The 26416-nt window shown below is 53.0% G+C and overlaps 1 protein-coding gene across 5 annotated transcripts in view; it reads right to left on the bottom strand.

Moving 5' to 3' along the window:
- Positions 1–26416, bottom strand: part of ZHX2 (zinc fingers and homeoboxes 2) — a 154753-nt gene that overhangs the window by 12252 nt on the left and 116085 nt on the right. For 4 of the 5 annotated variants that reach the window (XM_051844015.3, XM_070075443.2, XM_070075444.2 and 1 more), the window contains exon 3: positions 1851–4575. In XM_051844015.3, coding sequence (XP_051699975.3) covers positions 1855–4368 — 2514 coding nt within the window. In that variant the 5' untranslated portion in view covers positions 4369–4575 and the 3' untranslated portion in view covers positions 1851–1854. Of the gene's footprint in view, positions 1–1850; positions 4576–9435; positions 9766–26416 lie in introns of all 5 variants that reach the window. The other variant, XM_089335645.1, reaches the window with a different exon arrangement.

Below are 26416 nucleotides of genomic sequence, written 5' to 3'. Positions count from 1 at the left end.
TTGGGATTGGAGGAAAAAGCAACCAAGCAGACTGCGCTGTGGATCAGAAGAGATTCAAGGACAGAGGACAGGGCAAGCAAGCAGCACTCAGGTGGACAAACGACTTGCTTCTTCATTTCAATGAGGGAGACGTGGGCCAGACTGGTGGCATCTTCCCAGAAGTCAAGAAAATGGCCAGAGGCTGGAGGAAGCCAGATGGATGCCCTTGCATCTCCTAGCCGCCCTGCTATCCCAAGCTCCTACGAGCTCCCTCTCCTCTGGGCTGGTCCTCACCCATGGCCCCAGGGTGCATGTGGTGGAAGGAGAAGACCTGGTGGCACCCTGGGGCCGGCCCCTCATTGCATGGCTGCAGGAAAGGCTCAAACAAGGTTGCCAGAGGACTGATGGCGTATTTCTGAACAGAGAAGCAGGTAGGGGAGGCGGCCAGCCAGAGCTGTCCCAGTGCATTGACACAGACATGGGCGCTTCCAGGGCTCCTTCTGGGCACTTAGAACCATTCTGGAGGTTCGTACCTTTATTACAATATTTTAAAGGACTGCTTCTGTTGGTTTTTAAGTGACCTCTGCGGAAGCAAGGCCACCCAGGCAACTTGTCTCTCCCCCTCCTCGCCCAAGCTGCCTGGGGACAACCTGGCAAAGGAAGACCTTCACTTCCTGTCCCCTCCTCCCAACCCTGCTCCCTTTCCCACCTCACCACCAGGTGAGAGGCTTGCTTGGGCCTTGATTTGCACAGACCTCCTGGGAAGCACAAACACCAGGGGTTTCTGTGGCACATCCCATTAGTGGAGGACACGGCCATTAGTAACCATGGCAACCTCCCTTCCCTGGCCCTCCTGGCTCCAGATTTAAAGGGGTTCTGGGGACTCAGACTGGCATCTTCCTTTAGCCAGGACAAGGCCAACGCCAAGCACTGTGCGAGACTTTGTGATAAAGACAAAGAACCCGACTCAGTAAACTCACTCGGCCAACCTGGATGCTGGATCTGAAACAAAATCTGAAAAGGGAAAAAGGAAACAGGCAAAGGACCCAGTCGGTCACGTCTGCTTTTCAGAGCAGGGAACACGAGCCCTGTGCAGGAGGCAGGAGCCTGAAGCTGTGATCCAGACAGGCCACAGGCGCCAGGGCTGCCACCCTGAGCACGGGAAGCCTCAACTTTTCTTCCTTTTTCAAAGAACCTTTACAAGGAACTCCTCCACAATAAGAAATAGGAGGTCATACACATACCCGTTTGCTCCCCTAAGCCATTCCACGGTGTATACGCATTCCACAGCACCACGTGTGATGGTAAACACAGGCGAAGCCTCCCTACGTGGAACCCCTGAATCTGAACTACTCCAAAATCCAACATTTTTTTCAGTGTCAAGAGGCCCACACGTGGGAAAATCCATACCATGAAACCTTGTATCAGATGCAAAATTATTCAAAATGCCATACAAGATTATTAATAGGCTATTAATAGGTATCTATAAAACACAAATGAATTTCATGCTTTGTCCTAGGTCCCAGCCCTGAGATGTTGCATTTCAAAATCTGAAACATGTCAAGATTCAAGTACTTTGGATAAGGGCTATCCAATCTTTATATCATGGCAATGGTATATTTAATGTATGTTAATGTCGCTGTCAGTATAGATTGACAGTTTTTACTTGTCAACTGACAAATTTTCTAAAATATTTTATAAATTTATAATTTCTTTTATAAAAGTAAATTTATTAGCCAATTAACAAATAAAGATAAAAGAACCCATCATCTGTGCCAATATCTGTGTACCCAACACACATTTCAACCGTGCAGTAAGAAGAGAGGAAACCAGCCTGCCCCCTGTGGCCTGGGGGGCACATGTGCGATTACCTGTCTAGGCCTGGCCAGGCTCAGCGGGGACGCTGTCGGAGTCGGAGTCGGCCAGGTCGGCTGCGCCTTCTGCTGCCGTGTGACTCCAGCTGTCTGACCTGTCTGAGATGGCGTCCTCCTCCCCCACTGTCACCTCCACATAGTCCACGACACCCGACTCCTCGTTCTCCTCGCCACCCTGGCCATCCCTGCTGCTGCCCTCCGACCTGTCCAGGGCGGCCTCCGAGGGCTTGGCAGGCAGGCAGTCTTTTGTGGGCTCACTGCCCACTTTCACTCTGGGTACCAACTTCTCCAAGTCCTCTTCGCAGAGCTTTTTGGGGTCCTTGTAATATTGCTGAGCCGTCTCGCTCCCATTCTTTGGGCTCTCGACAATGGGTTTTGTTGGCTTCCTGGCCACAGCATCGTAGCCATGATCATCCTCCACGTGCTGTGGCTGGTACTGCGCCATCCACTTTAAGGTTCCAGTTTTTAGCAAGCATCTGTTCTCCTTGAACCAACGCACAATCTCAGTTCGGACCAGGCCAGTCTTGGCCGCCAGCTGGTCATACTCCTGGGGAGTAGGCCACTGGGTTCTTGCAAAAGTGCTCCTCAGGAGATGAACCTGCTGTTGACTTTGTGTAACTGCTGGTGAAGTGCTGGGCAGAGAGCCGGCTAACTGGGCCCCAGCGAGCTGGTCAAGCCTAGACAGAGCACCATTGGGGGACGCCACGTCTGAACCTTTGGTGCCAGACCCCATGGAATCCAAGACGGCTTGCTCCATGCTGTCCCGAAGCTTCCGCCTCTCGGAGAACCAGGAGTCGATCTCTCGCCTGCTCAGCTTGGTCTCCACCCTGAGCCGATCCAGTTCTGCCTGGGTAGGAAAAGAGCTTTTCAAAAAGCTGTCTTCCAGGAGTTTAACCTGACCCTGTGTTTTCTCTTTGAACTTCTGGGGGGTAAAGTCTGGGTAGGCGTGGTACGTGCGACCGTGTCGGGAGGCCGCGATGGCCAACTGGTCTTTGGCAAGGGATTCGCTGGTGATGTGGACGATGCCCCTCTGACACCGATACCGGTGGTCACTGAACCACTTCTTGATCTCGCTCCTGGACAGGCCGGTCACCTCGATGAGCCGGTAGACCTCCGCATCGTCGGGGAACTGGCTCTGGAGAAAGCTGGCCTTGAGGTGCGCGATCTGTTCCTTCGTCTTCTTGCGGTCACTGGCCGAGGTGAGCGGGGAGCTGACCACCTTGGGTGGGGGCTCTGGCACCTGGGCGACGTGTGGACGCTTGGGCTCGGGGGCAGCTTGGGGAGTCACCAAAGGTCTCTTCTGGCCATGGTTGGTCACCCCGGCCACGGCGAGCGTGATCGGGGAGCAAGACACGGTTGTGGAGCCGCTGGTCACCTGAGTGAGCACCAGGCTGGTCTGGCCGAGGATCTGGCACGGCAGAGCGGTCTGGAGGATGGGCTGGGACATCTTTGTGGGGGCCAGCTGGGCAGGCAGCACAGTGATCGTCGGGGGCACCGACTGGATGGTGCCATTAAACATCTTCTTCCGGGCCTCCTCCACCTCCTCTGGGGACCAGCTGATGCCGTGCTTCAAGCGCTGGGTGGCAAACCAGATCCTGATGTGCTCTTCTGGGTGCTTGGAGGCAGCGGTGAGCCAGGACAACTCCGCCTGGGTCGGGTAAGGGAACTTGTTGAAGGAGTTGATCATGGTGGCGTTTGTATCCAGGGCAGAGTTGTATTTGGTAGTGTTCAGCGGGACGGGGACCTTGGGGACAAGGTTGATATTTGGTGGCAGCTGTACAGAAGGCATGACGTGTCCTAATGTGTCTTGGAGGAGCTCCACGCCACCGAGCCTCGAGAGGATCTCAGCCGTGTCCGTCACCAGGCGGGCGGTCCCTTCCACGTGGTTCTCGGGGGTGGCCTCCTCGGGCTTCTTGGGCACCTTCTTGGCATCTGCTTTGGGTTTTCCTGGCTTCATGATGGGGGTTTTACTCACCGAGATCCCAGGGTCATTGTCACCACTCCCAGGGCCACTAGTGGTGATGGCCACGACGTGGTTGGTGGTTTCGATGGACTGCTCCAACACAGTCTGATTATTGCGCTTGATCAACTTCAGCTTGAAGTTGGTCTCCCCGGGGTGGAACTTGGAGTTGTGGTCGGACAAGGAGTCGTACTTTTTGGTGGTGAAGTTACATTCGGCACACACGTAGAGGGGGTTGAGAATCACGTTGGGGTGCTGCATGTCCACGTGCTCCGTGAACTCGTTCAGGTTTTGCGTGGAGTAGGGGCAGTATTTGCATTCGTAACCACCTTGGAGTTTTTTGGACTGGGTTTCTCCCGTAGATTTCACCTCTATCACTTCATTTTCTTTGGAAGGGTTCTCAGGTTCTGGTACCCAACTGTCCTTGGCCACATCAGGCTGTGCTATGCCGGCACCTTTTTCTTTGGCCCTGTCTGCTTCCTCGGGCACATCCTGCTGCACCATTTGTGATGTCCTTACCATGCATGGAGTTGTAGATTTTCGTTTGCTTGCCATGCTGCCTGTCTGTGTGCGATGGCTTATTTTTGGAGAGGGCAGTGAAATCCTTGGAACAAATAAGATAAAAGGCTTTGGGCTTTCTTCCCCCGCAAATGGCTTTGGCTTCCCTTGAATGCTGGAGTCCCCCGTTTGAGTTTTCAGAACGATTTCAGCACAGCAAATCCTAACTGCACCAATCACTAAACACACCAGGCAGCATCATATCTGTGGGACAAGAACAAAGACGGGGTCAGCGTCTCTTCACGATGCAAAAGGAAAGAGCACGTCTTTCTGAGTTGTTCCCGTGACCCATCTCAACCGGCACCCAAATCAAACACCTGTGTACCCAGGCACAGATGGTGGGAGAGTGCGTGCTTACACAAGGTCATGTTCTTCTCTTCCCTTCTCTGGGAACCATTTGGGAACAGGCCCACAGCAAGCAAACACAGACGGGGGCACCACTTCACCTTCAGAGCCAGAGGGACCCAGAAAACAAACATAGGCACTGAGATCTTTTGAAGTGGGGGGCCGGCAGAAGACACGCTGCGGGGCTGGCAAGCGGCTTTTATTTTCCATGCCTCTGAGGAAAGGTGCTTACCTGTGGCTGGCAGTGGGGGCTTATAAGGGTGTTAGAAAATGGATACGTACAGTTTGCTTCTTACTATTAAAGTAAAAAATCACTTTAGAAAATGCAGAACAGGGGCTGTGGCGTAGAAGGTTAAGCCTCCACCTGCAGTGCTGGCATCTCATATGAGCACCGGTTTGAGTCCCAGCTGCTCCACTTTCCATCCAGCTCCCTGCTAATGTGCCTGGGAAAAGCAGCAGAAGATGGACCAAGTCCTTGGGATGTTGCACCCATGTGGGAGACCCAGAAGAAGCTCCTGGCTCCTGGCTTCCGCCTGGCACAGCCCCAGCTGTTGCAGCCATTTGGGGAATGAACCAGCAGATAGAAGATCTCTCTCTCGTTCTCTCTCTGTATCTGTATCTCTCTGTATCTTTGTATCTCTCTCTGTATCTCTGCTTTTTCAAATAAATAATTTCTTTTAAAAGAACAGCATAAAAAACCCTTACCATCCCAAATATTTTACTTACTTCACTTCCCTTGAACTTTCATAAATATTGAGCAAAATGTTGATTTAAAACACAGCTGTGGGGCAGGGATTGTGGCACAGGGGGTTAAGCTGTCACTTGAATCTTCTGTCTGCTGGTTCATTCCCCAAATGCCTGCAACAGCCTGGGCTGGGCCAGGCCAAAGCTGGGAGGCCAGAATTCTATCCAGGTCTCCCAGGTTGGTAGTGGGAACGCAAATACTGGGCCAAAAACTCCTGCTTCCAGGATGTGTTAGCAGGAGGCTGGACTGGAACTGACCCTCCAGTACAGGATATGGGAGTCCCAAGTGGCCGCCTGGCCTGCTGTGCCATGACTCCTGTCCTTTTAGCTTTATTTTTTAGGTTGGACTCATCTGGTGTTGATTCATCTTGAATTAAACTATAAGATATATTCCTAACCATTTTTCTTGAGGGCTCTAAATTATATTTTTAAGATTTATTTATTTATTTATTTGAAAGAGTTATACAGAGAGAGGGGGGAGAGAGGGAGAAAAGAAGAGAGGGAGGGGGAGAGAGAGAGAGAGGTCTTCCATCCACTGGTTCACTCCCCAGAGGGCTGCAACAGCCGGAGCTGTGTCAATCTGAAGCCAGGAGCCAGGAGCTTCTTCTAGGTCTCCCACGTGGGTGCAGGGGCCCAAGGACTTGGTCCATCCTCTACTGCTTTCCCAGGCCACAGCAGAGAGCTGGATTGGAAGTGGAGCAGCAGGATCTCGAACTGGCACCCATATTGGATGCTGGCGCTTCAGGCCAGGGCATTAACCCGCTGCACCACAGCGCTGGCCCATCCAAATGATTTCAATGATCTGAAGTTGTGTTCTCTTATTTCTGATCTATGAGAAACTACTTTTATCATAAACCAAATTAAGAAATATTTAACAAACTGATTTTGAAAGGCAGAGACGAGAGAGAGAGAAAGAGAGAGATGAGGAGGGTGGGAAAGAGAGAGAGAACAGATTGGGGGGCAGGTGGTAGAGAAAGTTCCCATCCAGTTCGCTCCCCAAATGCTTGAAACAGCTGGAGGCCGGACCAGGCCAAGGCCAGGGACTCAGTCCAAGTCTCCCAGTTGTGCAGAAGGAGCTAATCACTGAACCATCACTACTCCCTCCCAGGTTCTACACTAGCAGGACGCTGGAGCCAGGAGCCAGAGCGGGAGCTTGAATCCAGGGCTTCTGATAGAGGATGCGGGCATCTCAACTGCTAGGCTGAATGCCTGTTCCCAAACACTGGACTTTTACGTCTACCAGGGCTGTTTCTGGCTTATCCAGTGTGGGCATCTGATTTCACTATTGTGCCATGCACTTACACCTTGCCTTTCAAGCATTCAAGCTTTTTTTTTTTTTTCCTTGAGTATGTTTTAATATCTGATGGCGTTCCCCCTCATTACTCTTCTTTGGCAAATACAGCTCTTGGTGATTTTGATCATCTGTTCTCACAAATCAGAGTCAACTGTAAAATAAAATCCTATTAGAATTCTGATTGAATGGTAATAAACAAGTGGTACTTTGGGAGTACAGAACAGTCTGCTGATTAGGAGGTGGGGTACAATAACAGCACTCAGACTGGGGAACCAGTGAGCTGGGCCACGTGAGTGTCTCAGTGTGCAGCAGGTGTGCGGGAGAGCCTGTTGGTGGCTACAGGAGGAGGGGTGAGCGTTGTGAAGCCAGGGCACACTGGCATCTGATGACATGGGGGAGGGTCCCTCAGGGCCAGTTATGGGGTCACAGGCCCCCAGGGAGCAGAGGGTCACCGTGTCCTTTGTGGACAACACCAAGCTGACCCTGCCAGCTGCCATTCCCACGCTTGTCAGCCTCCTGATGGCGCCTCACACATGTGCTCTGCCTCCCTCCAGGGTTCATTGCGCCACCGGCTCCACTGTCCTGCACTTGGGCCTGAGCGAGGCCTCCTGGGCTCAGCCCATGCCATCAACCTGTCGGCTGCATCGCAGAGCAGATCTAGCCACTGTCATCTCCAGCCTGGATTTCCCCCTGGGGGGGCCATCAGAGGGATGTTGAAGTAAAAAAACCAGCGGGCGCCACCCTCGTACACGGAGCCGTCTCCAGCATCGCACGGGAGCGCACTCCACTCCCTGACCTCAGCCTGCAGGCCCCCGCAGGTTCTGGCCTGCGCCTCCCTCTCTCCTGCTCACCACACGCCAGCTGCTCCCACAGAAGCGTCACTGCCTTCCCAGGGCCTTGCCAGAACGCTCCACCCCAGAGCTCCCCAGTACCCGCCCACAGGGAGGCCCCTCCCAGCCACTCTGCAGTTCCTCCCCCAGCTGTGCTTTCTTCATTGCGTTTTTTTTTTCCCCCCAGCGGTAAACATCGTGGTGATGCATTCTGTGGTTGAAGGAGAGTGCGTGTCCACCTCCCTGTTTCTCTCGCCCTCCAGAACTGCACTGCCCGTTACAGCAATCACTAGCCGCACGTGGCTCTTAGGTGTAAACGAACGACAGTGAAAGGTACAAATTCACTTCCTTGGTGGCCTCTCCCAGCGAGTTTCAGCGAGGTGTGTGGATCTAGGATAGACGCTCCCCCCTCCCCGGCATGGCCTTTAATGCGCCAGTGCAGCTGCCCCAGGGCCGACAGCAGTACCTGGCCGCAGCACGCCCACTCTGCTTCCCACAGATACCGTCTCAGTGTTCAGTTAACCACAGGGAGGTGAGGGGATCCACAGCTCAGACAGAGCAGTGAGGTTCTGGTGAACTCTCTCGTGAATGCTTGGGAGTGTGTGTGTGTGTGTGTGTGCACGTGTGCGTGTGTGTATCTGGGAGAAGACTTAAAATCTTTGTGGAAAATGGAACTAAAAGAAGCCTAGGGTGGGCGTTTGGCCTAGGAGTTAAAGCGCCTCTCGGGATACCTGCTCACCATATCTGGGTTGGAGTCCTGGCTCCGGTCTTGATTTCAGCTTTTGCTAACGCACCTCATTGGAGGCAGCGAGTGATGGCCCAAGTCCTTGGGTCCCTGCCACCCACGTGGGAGACCTACACTGAGTTCCCGCTTCTGGGTTTGGCCTGGCCCAGCTATGGTTGTTGCAGGCATTTGAGGACTGAACCAGTGGATAGGAGGGTTTCTCTTTACCTGTCTGTCTGCCTCTCAAACACACAAAATGAACAAATAAAGCATTTTAAAAAAAGCTGACTTTGGTGTAAAGTTTTTTGAAATTCATGCATATGCGGGATATTCAGAAAGTTTGTGGGAAATGTGTATTATGAAAAACTGTACGCATTCCAAAAATTGCAAAAATAAATTTATCTTTAAATTCCATTTGCCTTGAGCTGTTACAAGGTGGCCTTGTGTGAGTGGAGGACTTCCGCAGGAGCAAGGAGGTCCTAGACTTCTGGAGAGGTCACCACGGACACCACACAATGGGCTAAACTCGCACCCACTGGCCAAGGAGCCTTGGCCACTGGAGTCACCATTTTCCAGCAAACAGAGCCAAACGAGACTTTGCTCCGGTACAACAAAGACATCAGGCAGGAGTGGGTACAGACAAGATCTTTCTTACGAAAACTTCCCGTATCCAGACTGGTTGAACTCTGTTGACAAGTGAGCCCCGGGAAATGAGGCGAACAGTGGTGAAATCTCCTGGAAGCGTCTCAGTGTTCTGAAAGCTGTGTTTCAAAATAAACAGCGTCTTCTAAAACGTATCCGGCCACCAGGGAGCCACTCCAGAGCGCGTTACACGAAGGGGAAGGGAAATGCGGAAGGAAAGAAAGTGGGGAGCGCTCAGAAAAGATGGAGACTTTGAAGACTTCACTTCTCGGGGTCCCCGTGGTGGAGGAACACGACTTAGGAAGAATCGCCCTGGGACGAGGGGTTGTGTGTGTCTTTCTGAACGTCTACGAGCCGTCAGCAAGGTCAGGGCCTGCACCATGAGGCCCTGGTACTTGCTGGCATGAAGGCGAATGTATGCAAAGTCCGGGCCAAAGTTGGCAAAAAATGAAACTGCAATGAATAAAGCACACGTTAAGAATCACCTTCCAGGCTGGTGCCGCGGCTCACTAGGCTAATCCTCCGCCTTGCGGCGCCGGCACACCGGGTTCTAGTCCTGGATGGGGTGCCGGATTCTGTCCCAGTTGTCCCTCTTCCAGGCCAGCTCTCTGCTGTGGCCAGGGAGTGCAGTGGAGGATGGCCCAAGTCCTTAGGCCCTGCACCCCATGGGAGACCAGGAGAAACACCTGGCTCCTGCCTTTGGATCAGTGCGGTGCGCCGGCTGCAGTGTGCCGGCTGTGGCAGCCACTGGAGGGTGAACCAACGGCAAAAGGAAGACATTTCTGTCTCTCTCTCTCTCTCACTGTCCACTCTGCCTGTCAAAAAAAAAAAAAAAAAATCACCTTCCACTGAGGGTAGCAAATATCCTAATAGAACCAGGGTCACCTGGGCCAGCTTCCCAGTGGGTCTGCGCTGGGCACAGGCACATCGAGACCGACCTGGAAAGCAGCCACTTAAAGGGACAGTGGGGTGTCCCTGTCTTCAGGGGATGTCCATGCAAGTAGTGAGAACTCAGCACACTTAAGATTGCAGTCCCCAGAAAGAGGAGAGACAAGAAGCGTTCCTCATTCAGAGCTCTCTACATAGCCCCTTCCACCCACGAGTCCTGCCCCTCACAGGATAGCCAATAGCATGCCACACAGAGTCCGTGGTGAGGGCTATGGCATTTGCACGCACCTCAAAGAAACCCCAACCGCGAATGAGGAACCTTGGGGTAGGCAACAAATACGGGAAATGCCCACCTGTATAGACAGTGTGAGAACCCACTTTGCCGGTGCAGGGCTGTTTCCCTTCACCGGTCGGCACTGCTATCATTCCTCTCCCTGCTGTGACCCCGCTCGCTGAGTAGGGCCATGGGCCAGGGCCCTGGGATGTCTGGGGATGTGGGAATGAAGACACCGTGCTCTGGCCTCCAGCAGTCCACAGCCAGCGTGGCAAAGCACCACAGCCCTGGGCAACACAAGCTTATTCCCTTGCAGTTCTGGAAGCTGAAGTCCAACACTGAAGCATCAGCAGGGTTGGTTTCTGAGTTCTCTCTCCTTGGCTAGCAGATGGCTGTGTTCCTCCTGTGTCCTCACAGGATCTCCCTCTCTATCTGTGTCCTGGCCTCCTCCTCCTCTTCTTCTTCTTCTTCTTTTTTTTTTTTTTTTTTTTTGACAGGCAGAGTGGACAGTGAGAGAGAGAGACAGAGAGAAAGGTCTTCCTTTGCCGTTGGTTCACCCTCCAATGGCCGCCGCGGCCAGCGCGCTGTGGCCGGCGCACCGCGCTGATCTGATGGCAGGAGCCAGGTACTTCTCCTGGTCTCCCATGGGGTGCAGGGCCCAAGGACTTGGGCCATCCTCCACTGCACTCCCTGACCACAGCAGAGAGCTGGCCTGGAAGAGGGGCAACCGGGACAGAATCCGGCGCCCCGACCGGGACTAGAACCGGTGTGCCGGCGCCGCAAGATGGAGGATTCGCCTAGTGAGCCGTGGCGCTGGCCCTGGCCTCCTCTTCTTAGAAGGACACCGGTCATGTCAGGTGAGGGCCCACCCCAAGGACCTCACTGAATCTGAATGATCTCTTTGAAGATCCCCCTCCAAATATGGTCACCTTCTGAGGTGTGGGAGAGGGGGCTGAAGACTTCAGGCAATGAATCTGGGGGATCCAACTCAGTCCGTAACAGCAGGGCAGGGCACCACCATCTGGTACCCTCTCATGGCACAAGGGATGTGCAGCCAACAGGACAGTGCCACGTGTGGTTCTGGGTGCTGAGGATACAGCAGTGGACAGACAGACAGACAGATGGACACTGCTGCTCTTGTGGACGTCACCAGGGAGAAGATCAAGCGGGACGAGGACAAGGGTGGGAGTAGGGGTGACCTGTGAGGTTAGGGAGGGCGGCCAGGGGCTCCATCCCAAGCAGGTGACAGGGGAGGCTGTGGATGTTCCAAAGGCGAGAAGGAGAAAGGATTTGTGGAACACAGGGGAGGCCACACTAATTCTGTCGGACAGGGTGGGAGAAGGGTAGATAAAGGCTTATGGGGCGAGGGGAACTTTCCTCTTCTTAGAAATAAAATGGTAATAACCACTTGTAATGAGCACTGCCCATACTTTCTTGATGGGTCTTTACAAAAGCTTTGCAAAACAGCCTCCCGCGGCAGATGAAATAATCAAGACCAGAGAGGGCAAGTGCTTTGCCTGAGGTTACCCAGCTGGTTCACAGCCAAGCTGCGATACGAATGGTCTTCCCAAACCTTGTGTTCTTGGCACAACACTACACAGCCCACCCCTGCGTAAGCAGGACTTCCAAGGTGGAGAGGAGGATTTGCCTGAAGAGAACGGGCAGAGTGATGTCGCTCAGGGGGATGCTGTCTCCCCGAGCAGGGCTGCCAGCAAGAGCAAACAGGCGAGCTAGGATTCAGTTCTGCTCGCTGAAGCGGAGGGGGCTTGCAGACAAGCTCTGGGGCTGAGGAGAGCAGGAAGAGAAGGAGTGTCCACAGAGGGAAGAAGCCTCACCCAGGAAGAAGAACTCCAACGTCACTGATCCCCAGCACACAGCCATGGCCCGGGGTTCCCGAGAGACACCCTTCCTCCAGCACCCAGCTGGTGGCCCTTTGCGTACCATCTGGAACTTTCTGCCCTTCAGTCCAGCCTCCTTTCCCCCACCGAGCAGTGGGTGGATGACGTGGGTTGAAATGTGGCCACACCGATTCTCCCACAGTCATTTCCCCAATACCGACAACAGCCGGCACCGACTGGCCTTGCATACCCCGAGTGCTAAGTTTCACTTCTCAAAAACCCCACATGGACGTCAAGGCTCACAGGTGAGGGAGGTTGGGCAAAGTCACGCAGCCCGGAGCCACAGGGCTGGGATGCAAACTTTAGGTGCAGACACAGGACCCGAAGATCTTGGTAAAAAACAAACTCCAATTCCGTCGTCCGGGTAGGGTCTGATTCTGCGTTTCCAGCCAGCTCCCCAGTGAGGACCTGCTCCAAAGCTGGACCAGGCTTGGAGCAGGAAGGCTCCATCAGGTGCCCCACGTCGGGGCTCTGCACTGTTACCCCTGCTTCCTCCCGTCCACAGCCTCATTTTCAGAGCCAGGGTGACAGCTGTTCCTGACTGTTCCTTGCAAGTGGCCTGCAGCCCCCAGGGAGAAGGGACAATGGGCCAAATGGCCACACCACCTCCTGGGAACTCTCCCCAGGTGGCTGTGGGTCTCGGGTCCAGAGGTCAGAGCCGCTCTGAGGGCGTCTGGGGCAGACATGGCTGCTCCCCGCCTGGGGAGCGCTGCTGGGAGTCACACCTTGGGCTCAGGCTCAACGCTGCTGCTTCTGATTTCGGAGCTTTCTCTGGGGCTGTCAGAGGAAATCACAGGGCTGTCGCGGCTGCGCTTTCAAAGGGAGCATCTTGTGCAGACATCAAAGCCAAAAGGGCGGGCTTTAGCCTGGCGGGGGGCTTCCGACAGGGCCGTTAACAGATTCCACCGCAGTTCATCAAGAGTGCATTTTTTTTTTTCTGGGGAGGGGGTGGGAAGGCTTGCTCCTTTGTGTTTTGCAATCACAACAGGACACCCCCAGAGCCCCTGGGGAGGCATTCAGATGTGGGGTGGGTGTGTTGTGGGGGTGGTGGGGTGGGGGCGTGGGGGAGGAACCCACTGCTAGAAGGCAGGGGTCCAGGGTCTGCTCCCAGTGCTCCTGTCATTGGCCTCCCTGCTCCTCACTGGTTACACAGCCATCGCTTCTGAAAGGTAAGGTCGCTGTGACTCTCAGCTTTCTCTCCATCCTACCTTTGCTCTAAGCTGGAATTTGGGGGTGGGCCTCCACGGGGCTCCCAGGCCACCACAATTCACCTGTGGTGCTTTGTGGAAATACCAATTCCTGAACCCCAGTTCAGACTTAATAAACAAACATCCAGGCCCAGGGCCCAGGAATGATCTGTTCTGCTTTTTAAGAAAATTTATTTATTTATTTATCTGTGAGGGACAGAAAAATGAGAGACAGAGAGAGAGAGAGAGAGAGAGAGAGAAAGAAACCCTACCTGCTGGTTTGTACCCCAAACACCTGTAATGGCTGGCCTGGACTAAGACTGAGGCTGGGAGCGGGGAGCGCTCTCCAGTCTCCCACGTGTGTAACCAGGACCCGAGCACACGAGCTACCACTGCTGCCTCTCGGGGTCCACATTAGCAGGAAGCTGGGGTCAGGAGTGGAGCTGGGTGCTGGTCTGACCCCAGGGACGCCCATGCGGAACATGAGCATCTTAACCACAGGCCATCTGCATTTCTAACCAGCAGGGACGGGACCAGTATTGGTGGCCTCAGCGACAGGACATCACTCAGTCTCTTCTGAGTCAGAGCTGGCTGGGCTGAGGCCAACTCTGTCCCATGAAGACGGGGAGAATTTCCTGGCTGCATCTTGGGTCACAGCTGAAACCAGAAACGGCCCAGGCTCCCCACGATGTTACTACAGTGGAATATCATCCTCCCCAGGGGACAGACTGACGATCCGGAGGCTGATGTGGAGATGGGGGATGAACCACACAAGTAATGACCTTGGGAGAGAACAGACCACAGCTCGCAGGGGGCTCCGCCATGGGGCAGGGAACAGCTTCATCACAACAGCGGTGGAGGTCATGATTAGGGGAGCTGAGCGTTCAGTAGCTATTTCCTGTTGTCCATGTTGGTTTTTGTATTGCTTAGTTGTGCAAACCATACAGCTTTTTTTTTTTAAGGTTTATTTATTTATTTGAAAGGCAGAGTCACAGAGAAAGACAAAGAGGGAGAGACAGCTATCTTCCATCTGCTGGTTCATTCCCCAAATACATGGATATGGGGGCCCAAGCTCCTGGGTCACCTTGTGTTGCTTTCCCAGGTGCATTAGTAGAGAGCTGGATTAGAAGTGGAGCAGCTGGGACCAGTGCTGTGGTGTAGCGGGTAAAACCATCACCTGCGGTGCCGGCATCCCATATGGGCTCTGGTTTGAGCCCCGGCTGCTCCACTTCTGATCCAGCTCTCTGTTATGGCCTGAGAAAGCAGCAGAAGATGACCCAAGTCCTTGGACCCCTGCATCCAGGTAGGAGACCTGGAAGAAGCTCCTGGCTCCTGGCTTCAGGTCATCTCAGCTCCGGCCATTGTGGCCATCTGGGGAGTGAACCAGCGGATGGAAGACCCCCCACCCCACCTCTCCTCTCTCTGTGTAACTGTGACTTTCAAGTAAAATAAATAAGCCTTTTTTAAAAAAGAAGTGGAGCAGCTGGAACTTGAACCAGTGCTCATATGGGATGCCGGCATCGTGGGTGGTGACTCAACACAGTATGCCACAATACTGGCCCCTAAACCACACATTTTTAGAAGGGTTTGTTCAGCTCTGGTGTCATGGCATAGTGGGTAAAGCTGCTGCCTGAGAGGCCAGCATCCCACATGGGCACTGATTCAAGACCCAGCTGCTCCAGTTCCAATCTGGCTCCCTGCTAACGGCCTGGGAAAGCGGCAGAGGATGGCCCAAGCACTTGGGCCCCTGCCACCCACCTGGGGGACCCAGAGGAGGCTCCTGGCTCCTGGCTTCAGCCTGACCCAGTGCTGTTGTGGTTATTTGGGGAGTGAACCAGTAGATAGATGGAAGATCTCTCTCTCTGTAACCCCACCTTTCAAAATCAATCAATCAGTAGAGGTTTGCTGATCCAGCCAAACAGAGGGATGCTGTTTTCATGCAATTGTTATTCCTCCCGTAACAGCAACCGATGCCCATCATCTCCGTTTCATAGGTGCAGCGGCTGAAGCTCAGAGTGGTTCTGTGGCCCGGGGAGGATGGGGGAAGCCGGATCCTGTTGGCCCCACACCTGCTGCTTGGCCCACGGCTGTTGAGCGCCAACAGTTTCATTTCTGGATGCTGAGTCTATAAATTAGATTTCCTCCAAATTCCCAATGGCCCGTCCCCTCTGGGAGAATTCAAAGGAGGAAGATTTTGATTGAATTGTGATGTCTTTTTCAACTTGCCGCTCCGAGAAGCCCACACGTTAGGCAGAAGAAAGGTTTCAGGGCTTCTCCTGGCCACAAAGCTTCCTGAATCGCCAACGGATGAGATGACATTTGTGGGTGTGTCATGCAGCCCACAGGTGGCACAAGGCTTGGAGAGGAGGCTGTCCTGCCCCCATGACGGCTTCAGATGGTACAGTCGGTACTCAGGAGGCACTGGAAGCCAGCTATGTGTGAGCGGGTAGACCCCGACTGGGCGCCACCTCCCCCAAGAGCCTGAAGCCCAGAGTTGATTCATTTACCCAGAAACAATGGGTTCCCAGGCTTAGACCCCTGGGGCCCTTCAATAAGACCTGGTCCCCAGGAGCCCTGCTGCCCACAGGGCTCTTAGTGTCCACCTGGGGACGGAGGGGGCACAGGCTGACCCCCGCATCCTCAGCATGGATCCTAGCTCTGTTACTTCCTAGAAGGAGTCCAGGATGCCCACCTCTCAGCCCCCAGACTCACACGCAGCCTGAGAACAGCAAACACAGCACCCTAATTCACTGTGGCCGGCTGGCCTCAGTTCCTGCAGCGGTAAAACAGAGTGAATCTCCTGCAGGCTTTAATGCTGGCAGAGTCTGGGGTCCCTAACAGGGTCACTTCAATGAAAGAGCTACCACTAATGACAAAGAACTTGGCAGGTGATATTCAGATGGGCTGTTCCGTCCTCCTCCTCCCAGGTGAACACCTTCCTCCCCTCCACAGCTGCCGAGCCTGGTACGGGGCTCTGAGCATTTCTGCCAGCTCATCTCATCCGGGTCCTGCTGCTTGCAGATCTTTTTCTCATCTTTCATTCCTGCCCATTGAATATGCTACAGTAAATGGCTGCGCTATTTTTAATTTTCCCAACTTTGGCCTTTGTGCTTTAGATTCTGTCTTGTATTTCGCTGAGGTGACCAAGATCATCCGGGCAGGGCACAAGATGTCAGTCACCTTCTTTGCTCTTTTTCCAGTCGGCTACCCCACTCTAAGGTTGATTCCCTGTGTTCAGCTCTTGGCTCCCTCAGCTCTGGCCTCCTTTCTCTGGGTCCCCTTCCCTCTGACTTACAAACAACTCAGGCTGCCATCTCCCTAAAAAAACAAGCAAAGCAAAATAAACAGGAAAAGCGAGACCAAATTCCCCACAATGCACGATTCCTCTACCACCTCTACGTTGTCACGCCAACACTTGCAAGACACAGACGCAAACCTTCTGGGTCTGGTGCCGCCACCTGGGTTTGTGAGTGAGGACCGGTTCCACCCGTCTTTGAGGCCTTAGCCTGTTGGAGTACAATGTTGAGCTCTGGGCCTGTTCTGTGATGAGCTCTCAGGGTTCCTGTTGCTAACATGACCTTGCCATTGAACTTCTCAAAGGAAGTGAGCCACAGCTGCTGCTCTTTTCACTCAGACCACCCCACACCTCCGCAGATTCTGTTCCCCCTGCACCATGGACGCATTGCCCACGCCACTGACCCTGCGGAGCAAACCACCACCCTCCAATATTCTTCTCAGCTTCTCTGGGCTGGGCTCTTGGTTCTCCTGATTGTTCCTTCTTTGCTTCCTTTTCTATCTTGTGCTGCCATGGCTGTATCCACATGCCTACTATGGTTGGAATGTCCCCTCCCAAACTCACGTTGAAATCTCACCATCCCCGTGATGGGATTGGGAGTGGGAACTTGAAAAGGGGGTAGGTCAGGAGGGCTCCCCCACCCTCCGCAGTGGGTTAATGCGGTTCTTGGAGGAGCGGCTTTGTCATCAGACAGCTCTCTCCCTGGCACGTCCTCTGGCTTCCTCCCTGTCTTGTGCGTGCAGCCCCTTCACCAGGTGATCCACCACATTATGATGCAGCAAGAAGGCCTCTGCCAGAGGTCACTGCCATGCTCTTGTGTTTTCCATCTCCCAGAACTGTAAGAAGGAAATCTCTGTTCTGTATAAATGAGCCCAGTCTCGGGTGCTGTGTTGCAGCTATAGAAAGTGGACCAAGACAATGACTTGGGCTCTTTCTCATCTCTCTCTCCTCTCCATCCTTCTTCGAGAACTCATCCATTCCAAAGCTGTCAACTCCTGCTTGCAGATGACGTGACCAAGCCAGCCCCAACTGATCTCTCCAGAGCCAGCAAGAAGACAGAATGGACTGGGGGATTTGTCACTGGGAAATGGCTGGAGTGACCACGATGATTCATAAAAACCAAGAAACAGATGAACAGAAAATGGGCGCTGTCCCCCCACTCCACTGGAGAATGCCTCACCTGTTCCCACTTAGCAGGTGCATCTGACAGGGAGACTTGCCAGAGGCTGGGCTGGACGGCCTTCAGAGCCTCTTCCATGTGCGTGCCCAGGGAACCCATGCTCACCAGCGTGTGTGGGGCGGTCCCACGGGGGCCTCCAGCTGAACTCACCTAGAACCAAGTTTGCCACCTGCCTCCCAGATCATTCTGAAATGGTGCTTATGCCAAATCTCATCTTTCCCTGTAAGGTTCCTTATTGCCAATAAAACATCAGACTCTGTTCAGCCATTCGGGCTGGAACTTAGATTCCTCCTCTCCTCTCTTCTCCCTCATCTCATAGCTCATATGCACCAGGTCCTCCGGACTCTGCTTCCATAAGGCTCCTAGCTCTCCACTGTTCTGCTCTAAGCTGTCTTCCTCAGGCTTTTCCTTAGCAGCTGCAGTAACTCCCTCCCTCTTGGCTTCACAAGCATCGCTCATCCTTTCCGCTCCTCTGGCATCAGCGGAACAGTTTTTCCGGAGAAAGACCCTTACTCACTCTTGGCCCACGTGGGACCCTCGGCAGTGTGCATGGGACTTGCTCCTGACCAATCAGAACGTCGTGTCCTCCAGGGACAGGGAGCGGCTAAGGAATGGCCGCCCGCACAACAAGAGCGGAAAGACCAGTGGGGTTCCATTCTGAGATTTCTGTTGGAACCGCGGGGAGGAAAATGTGGAGCTGCTGATGGGATGAGATGCGAGCCCAGAAGGGCTGGTGGCTGCCTTGCCCCTGTGAGGGGACACTCCTGGGAGCTGAGCTGGAAGCTGACTTGAGACAGGCACAGAACCAGTTCCGGGAACATCCCAATGGATCCGCTATGTCTTGATCTACCTGACTCATGGACTTGCCCATCATGTTGTGGGTTTAAATCATATTGATGGTGTTTTCTGCCACCTGTAAATGGAAAGCTTCCTTTTGGCCCACCATTTCTCTGTAAAGTAGCATTTCTCTCCTGCTGTGACAGGTGACAGTGTGCTGGGTGGCATGGCATCTGCAACACCCTCTCAGGGCTAACTACCTTCTTTGTTGTGCTGCCTGTAATTCTGCACCATTCCTTCTGCCTGAACAAAGACTCTCAGGAGGTAAGTGGGGGTGACACTTTCATAGGGATAACCTTGCGTCCTCGCTAATCAGGAAAAGCGAGAGCCACTGACAAACTCCCATACTTTATTTTCAGCAAGAGATTTCTTGCCGCCACATACCTCACCGCCAACGCCAGTACTAAATGTCATGTTTCTAAACACGAGTCTGATCATGCTATCCTTGCCTTCAGAGCCCACCTGGGAGCACTGGGGGTGACTTCGAGGGGCACTCATTACCGCCAAGCTCCACCAGATCACACCACAACCCTCTGCAAATGTCCCTGGGATCGCTTTCTTTTCTTTCTTAAAAAGATTCATTTGTTTATTTGAAAGAGTTATGGGGAGGAAGGAGGAGGAGGAGGAGGAGGGGGGAGAGAGAGAGAGAGAGAGAGAGAGAGAGAGAGAGAGAGAATGAATTGATCTGCCATCTGCAGGTTCACAACTCAGATAGCTGCAATGGCCAGCACTGGGCCAGGCCAAAGCCAGGAGCCTGGAACTTCATTCGGGCCTCCCACGTGGGTGGCAGGGGCTGTCTTCCACTGCTTTTTCCCAGGCTATTAGCAGGGAGCTGAATCGGAAGTGCAGCAGCTGGGACATGAACCCATACGGGATGCTAGCGTTGCAGGAGTCGGCTTTACAATCACTATGCCACAATGCTGGCCTGTCCCTAGTGTCCTAAAGGAGATATACAGCAGGACATACGGTTTTTAGAAACAGAAACATAACCTTGGAGAGGAGAACATGGCTCATTTATTCTGGAATGTCTGTTATGGGTCAGACAGTGCTCTGGAAACCCAGGGAATAAGACCCGAGATTCCTGCTCTCAAAGAGCCTATGTCTTGACAGAATATAAAGAGAAAACAAAGAAGTGTTATGCAAAGGCTTTTAAACACTGATGTGGGTGTTGTGTGGGATGCCCATATCCCATATTGCAATACCTGGGTTCAAGTCCCCGCTCTGATTCTGATACGGTTTCCTGCTAAAGAGCACCTTGGGAGTCAGCAGGTGCCGCCATATGGGAGACTCAGATGGAGTTCCAGGTGCCGGCTTCACTTTGGCCCAGCCCTGTCTTTTACTGACATTTGGGGAGTGAATCAGTGGATGGAAGATCTCTGTCCTGTTTCTGTCTCTCAAATACACACAAAAAACGAAGTGGCGTGACGGCGAAGAGGAGCTGCTCTCCACGAGATACCTGGGGAAAGCCTCTTGGAGGAGGGGACAGCCAAGGTGAGAGCCACATATCAGACAGAGCAGCCCGGGCACGCTAACGAGAGTCAGCGAGAGCGGGGGAGCAGCCTCGCTGGCTACCTGCAACCTGCCACGTTCACTGTAAAATCATTTTCACATTCTTCGGTTGTTATTTAAAAACCCTATTCTCCCCAAAGGACTTCTTGAAAGGTCTTCAAAGAAAAAAAAAAAGGCATCATTGAGAAGTACAACTTTTCACTTACCAACATAAAAAAAATTCTTTGATGGATTCATAATGAAAACGTTTCTTTCCCCTACCACCGATAATCTAGGAAGAGATGAACATGAGCTGAATTGTGAGTGCCAAACAGCGGCCCCCACCCCCTGAAAAAACAGGGGGAAAAGTCATTTGTGAGTCCCGATCAAATACCAGAAGAAATTTTAATGCCAAAGAGTAGTTTTTATAGAGTGGATAGAGTGGGTAAAAAAAAAAAAAGAAAAAGAAAAAAAGAAACTTCAGCACGTGTCATTTCAACATGGCCAAAACGCAGCACAGTCTTGATAGGGAATAAGCAAGGACCTTGCACCCCAGTGCCCAATGCTGTCTTTAACGGGAGAAGCCCGTGGAGAAAATGTCCACAGGGCACTGGAGGGGGGCCTGCACTGTCCATGAGTCAAGGTCAACCATGAGATTTGGGAGGGGCCAGAGTCTCGGTCCTAGAGAGGAGCCAGAATCCTGCTCTTCACCATTCACACGAGGTCGGGGAAACCTCTCCCCGAGGTAGCCGTACGGGAGTGAAGGGCTCTGCTGGGCGCCCGCGTGTTCTCAGCGCCATGCGGGATCAGGGTGCTCTGAGCTGCACTGATCCTCCAGAAGCCGGTTAAGTAGAGCAGGTTAATCCACAGCTTTGGGATCAGAACAGATCTAGGCTTGCACTCCCAGGTGCAGGCTGTGGGCAAGTTACCTTCCTTCTCCTAGGCTGGGCTTCTTTATCTATAAATCTGGGGCTGATGACTCTTTTGGGGTTTGTTACGCTAATGTCTGTAAAGACCCCTTGGCAACACCAGGAACCCACAAACGCTCAGGAAGTGACAGCAATGGGGACAGTGACACGAGAGCACCTCCACTACGAGGCATGAATAGGCAGAAGGCAGCGTGTTAGGTGACAAAGATGAGGTGAAATTGATCCTTTGGATGGGCTTGAGGTAGCTCATGAGGCTTGACATGCAAAACCGGGAAGATCAGGTAATTGCCCCTCGTGTTGTGTGTCTGCCTGCGTTTTACAGCTCACATCTATCATGCTCTGACACCATTGCTCCCTTTTTCACTGAGCAATAAGCTCATAAAAAAGTAATACGATTAAAGATGGAGACATAATTTAAAGCAAAGTGGTTTCATTATTTTTTCAGTTAATTCCTGATGCCACCTCTTCTCCAAGGCAAAGCATTCTTTCTCTGTGTAGAAGGAATCCTGACAGCCAGCACCACATCCCCACCACCCTCACCCCCAACCACCCTCCCAAACACAGACAACCAGGGCTGGAAGAGGAGTGATGTGTTTCTGAAAGTGAGGGAAAAAAAATTTGTGTTGAGGCTGAAAAAGGAATCAATCCTGGCTGTAGGTGTCACATACGTAAATAAAGAAGGCACTACCAAACGTTTAAGACGGGCCTACTCGGATTTACAACCCATCACGCTCTGCTATCAAAACATTTAGAGAGGCTGTAAGACTACAGGGATTTATTATATCGACAGTTCCTGGTGTAACCTTTTCATTTCCCTCCTAGCGGGGGATTCGTGCCCACTCTGTCTTCCTGGGGCTGGGAGAGGAGTGAGATTTCTCTGCTCCCCAGGCACGGATCCGGGTGAGACAGGGCTTTTGCGCAGTTGCTCAAATTCTGTCTGTCAGATCTCTTTCCCCCTTCTCCCCCCACCCCCATCCCCGCCTCCAGCCTGCCAGCCCTTCCCCTGCATCTCCAAACTCACAGCTTTCTGCTGAACCCCCTTTCATCTCCACCTCGAAGAGACTTCCCTTCATCTCAAAGCCTTGGATAAAGGCTGAAGGCTTACTCTTATTCTCTGATAGAATGTCCTCCACAAAGGCATTCGCCCGAGCCAGTCAAATCCCAGACAAAACACGCAGGGATCTAAACCACGACCCCAGGCCATGTTTCTGCATCTCTTTGCAAGGGATTCAGGGTGCGGTAGGCTGAAAAATGGCCCCCAAAGACAGCTCTGAGACCAGGGAAGGCACCCTTGATCACAGCTGCACCCACCTAGCCAGGAGCGGGGTGGTTCTGGTTGAACTTGCTGGCACCAGGAGGTCTTGACGGATGCACCAAGGCCTGGGGCAGCAGGTGCTTCAGCCGCCCCGGCTGCTTCCCCGGGCCTGACTGCATTCCAAGCAGCCCCACAGTTTAGCAGGGTGTTAAAACAGCCGTGCGCTTTGGATGCGGCAGCAAAGTGGAAGAGAAGGTCCCTTTAAGGACGTCTTTCACTGGGACAGCAAAATTCTCACCACATCTGTCCGGTGTGGAAGGGTCCTAGAAAGGTTTGATCTTTTATTGGAATTCAAGAAAGAGCCTGTAGGAGCCTTCATTCTTTTACAGTTCCTTTCATGGTTCTTTTAAAAAGATTTTATTTATTTATTTATTTGGCAGAGTGAGAGAGAAAGAGAGAGACAGACAGACAGAGAGGGAGAGAGAGATCTTCCATTCAATGGCTCACTCCCTAAATAGCCACAATGGCTGGGACCAGGCCAGGCCGAAGCCAGGAGCCAGGTACTTCCTCTGGGCATCACACGTGAGTGGCAGGGAACCAACTACTTGGGCCTTCCTCTGATGCTTTCCCAGGTGCATTAGCAGGGAGCTACATTGGAAGCGGAGCAACTGGGACTCAATCCAACACTTCGATGTGACATGTGGGTGTTACAAACTGTGCTTAACCTGCTGCGCCCCGACGCTGGCCACCCCTCCCCTCCATATTTCTAAGGAATTTCATAAGCTAGCTTGCGGTGGTAGAAAACCAGTGGCCATCTGTTCCTTTTGGCCTCCCCACGTCTTCACAATCACGATGCTGACAGGAGCAAGCATCCTGCACGTGCTGCCTGCATCATGTCCATGAATCCTGTGTCCCTGAGTGTTTCTGCAGCAGCCTGGAAGCCCTGGGGAAACACGGCTGGAAAACGCGCACCTGTTTCCCCTGGGGCCATGGAAGGGGGAGGAGGGAGAAAGCTTGTCTCAGAGCTTTCTTTAGGGAGGCACCTGCTGTTACCCACTGGTTTGTGCAAACAGGTAAGGGCTGCTACACTGAGGCAGGGACTGCAGCCTCTCACTCCGGTGGGGCAGCACCGGATGTGAATATTAGTCATTGAGAACCAAGGTGTAGCACCTGTAGCTTCCTGCATTGTTTGGTTTGCAGCAGCCCCTTGCTAAAGTCCGCAAGTGGTCCTAGCATGCAGTCCAGTTTGAGCAGCACTGGTCTCAGGCCAGCCATGCCCCAGGACACGTGAGCTGGGAAGCTTCTCACTTGGCTTCTACGGAGGAGGCTCTGGGAGGAGGCGTTGTCCACGTTCTGCTCCCCTGTTGGGCAGGTTCATCAGTCTGCATTGCCATCCCACAGTCCACTCCATCAGTGTCCTCCCCTCCATCCCACGTCCACCGCCCCACCTGTACTGCCACCAGAGCCTCCTGTCAACCGCCCACTGTGTCCCTGGGATCTGCTTAACAAACAGATCTCTGTAGGCCACTCCCTGCTCTAAAGCCTTCGCTGGCCCTGTAGTGCCCCTCAAACACTGTCCAAGTTGCTCAGTATGGCCTGGGTTCCACCACACCACCTGGACATGTGCTTTGCTGCTTCTGCACCAGCTCTGCCCTGGCCACCACCAGGCCTTGCTTGGGTTGCCCTCTCTGGAATGGCCCTCTCTCCAAAATCTCCCCATCAGGGCCAACCCACTCTGTCTTCCAAGGCTCCCTCAGATCCCTTGTCCCCCAGCGATCTGTCCCGATTCCCTCCTGTGCACGGTTTTTCTCCCTCTCTTGCTCTTAGTGAACAGAATCTGGACTTTTCACAGGGATGGTTTCTAGCGACCTGTGTGTTTCTCTGCCCCAGTAGGTCAACAGCAAGGACCTTTTGGGCAAGGACCATCTCTGCGTCTCCCACAACACTGATCAGAGGGCCTGCTTGGTGGTGGCTCAGTCAACACTAACTGGGCATCAACCACACACCATGACTTCAGCTCCCACGCTGCATCTCTCCTTGGTGCCTAGGACAATTTGCAGAAGACAGGCCCACCATGAAGCTCATTGGGTGATTATCTGATTTTAAGGAGAGTGAAAATCTGGTATATCATGACACAACTGTGTACCAAGTTACACCAAAATTAGTTTAAATTAACTTTTTTAGTGTATTAAATTTTTAAATAACTTTTAATTGAAAGTTATCGAGAGTAAAGACCGAAATCTCAGCGGTTAGAAGTCAGGCTGACTCTGAGAGTGCTTTTGTAGCAAGCTTCACACCAGGGGCCCCCTCTTCCTCCTCGAGGAGTTATTGGAAGAGCTGCCAGAGGAGTTCGTTATGGCATCTCCCCTATATTTTTCCTAAAAGTAGGCTGCTGCTGACTCTACTTCCAAGTGGGAGGAGAGGCCTGTGAGAACTCCTGTACTTGGAGCTGCTGCTGTGGCATAGTGGGTAAAGCTGCTGCCTGAAGCACTGACATCCCATATGGGCGCTGGTTCGAGTCCCGGCTGCTCCGCTTCCAATCCAGCTCTCTGCTATGGCCTGGGAAAGCAGTAGAAGATGGCCTAAGTTCTTGGGCACCTACACCCGTGTGGGGGACCTGGAAGAAGCTCCTGGCTCCTGGCTTAGGATCAGCGCAGCTCCACCATTGCAGCCAATTGGGGAATGAAACAGTGAATGGAAGACCTCTCTCTCTCTCTGCCTCTCTTTCTCTGCGTAACTCTGACTTATAAATAAACAAATCTTTTAAAAAAAGAACTGTACCACCAGCAGCCAAAGTAACCATAGCAATGAACCTGAGACCCTGAACACTACTGAGGCCACAACTCACAGCCCCAATACTTGGCCACTTAGGACAAGAGCCACAGGGGCCATGGAAGGGGGATGAGAGGGAGGAGGAGGAGGACCTTCTGCTCTTGCTGTGTGGCCACTGATTGGTCAGCTGGCTCATTTGTTTATTCCTTCAATAAGACGTACTGAGAGCCTAATATGTATCAGCACTGTTCTGGGTAATGGGGATTGCCTTCTGGATCATACATAGTGAAAGTCCTCTTGTCTAGATTGTCACCCCTAGAGAGACCCGAAAGGAGAGGGCATGAGTTCATCTCCACTCACTGCACTTTGTGGGTTGAATTTGGTTTTCTCCAAAAGATATGCTAGAGTCCAGACCCCAATACATCAGACTTTTTGTGTACTAAAAATAGGGTCTTTATAGAGGTCATTGGGGAGGGGGGGACTCCAGTTCTGTCTGACTGGTGTCCTTATACAAAGGGACACAGAGGCAGAAAGACACCGAGGGAAGATGACACGGAGGACATGGGAGAAGACAGCCACCTGCAAGCTACCAGAAGCTGGGAGAGGAGCCTGCAGAGGAAGCGCCACCCTGCTGGCCCCTCTGCTTTCGAATTCCAGCTTCAGAACTGGGGGAAACAATTCCTCGCCAGCCGCCTGGTGTGCGGCACATGCTTATGGCAGTACTGGGAAGCGAACACTCCACGCGATGCACGGATCTGATCCTCTGAGGCAACCGTGGCCTGGAGAACCGGCTGCTGAAGGTGGGCCTGGCTGATTCCCTCACTTCACAACGTGGACCCCTCCTTTCACCAGGAAAGAGCACAGTGACTCGGAATGGAACCGCCTCACTTTCAGCAAACCTGACGTGTGAACACTTGCCGTTAAGACTCAAGACGGGGTTGGGGGTTGCTATCAGTAGGAATCGGAGAACATAGCCACGCCTCACTCATAATTAGGGGCCCTTCCAGAGTGCCAGTGTGTATACTGCAGCTCAGGAAGCCAGCTACCCTGCAAGGTGTGCCATCTAAACTCTTCTTCACTGCCATCCGTGACCTGGGTCCCGCCTGCTCTCCTGCTCTAGCTCCACCTTCTCACTCTAGGACAAGCATGCACGTGTGGTTGCTACACTTCACAACTCCCTGAAAGCAGGTGTCCCCGAGACACTGAATAATGTGTCCAAGGACCAGAGCTAGGCAAAGGGATTCAAACCCAGGCGCGAAAGCTGGGCATTTTGGAGGCACCCAAGGGGGCTCAAAGTTGGAGCAACCTGACATAGGAAATGGGGGAGAGGGAACAGGAGGAAGACCATGAAAAGAAACCAAGTAGAGGGTGGCTATTCGGGGGTGCCCCAGCAGTGCCATCACCAGACCCACCTGGCCACCAACCTGGGGAATCTCGCAGCTTCCCCGAGTTTTAGCACACTC

This window comes from Oryctolagus cuniculus, chromosome 6, assembly GCF_051225735.1.
Source record: "Oryctolagus cuniculus isolate XC-2025 breed Fujian yellow rabbit chromosome 6, ASM5122573v1, whole genome shotgun sequence".
Taxonomy (NCBI): Eukaryota; Metazoa; Chordata; class Mammalia; order Lagomorpha; family Leporidae; genus Oryctolagus; species Oryctolagus cuniculus.
The sequence above is the reverse complement of the archived record's forward strand: the minus strand, read 5'-3'. Positions and strand labels throughout refer to the sequence as shown.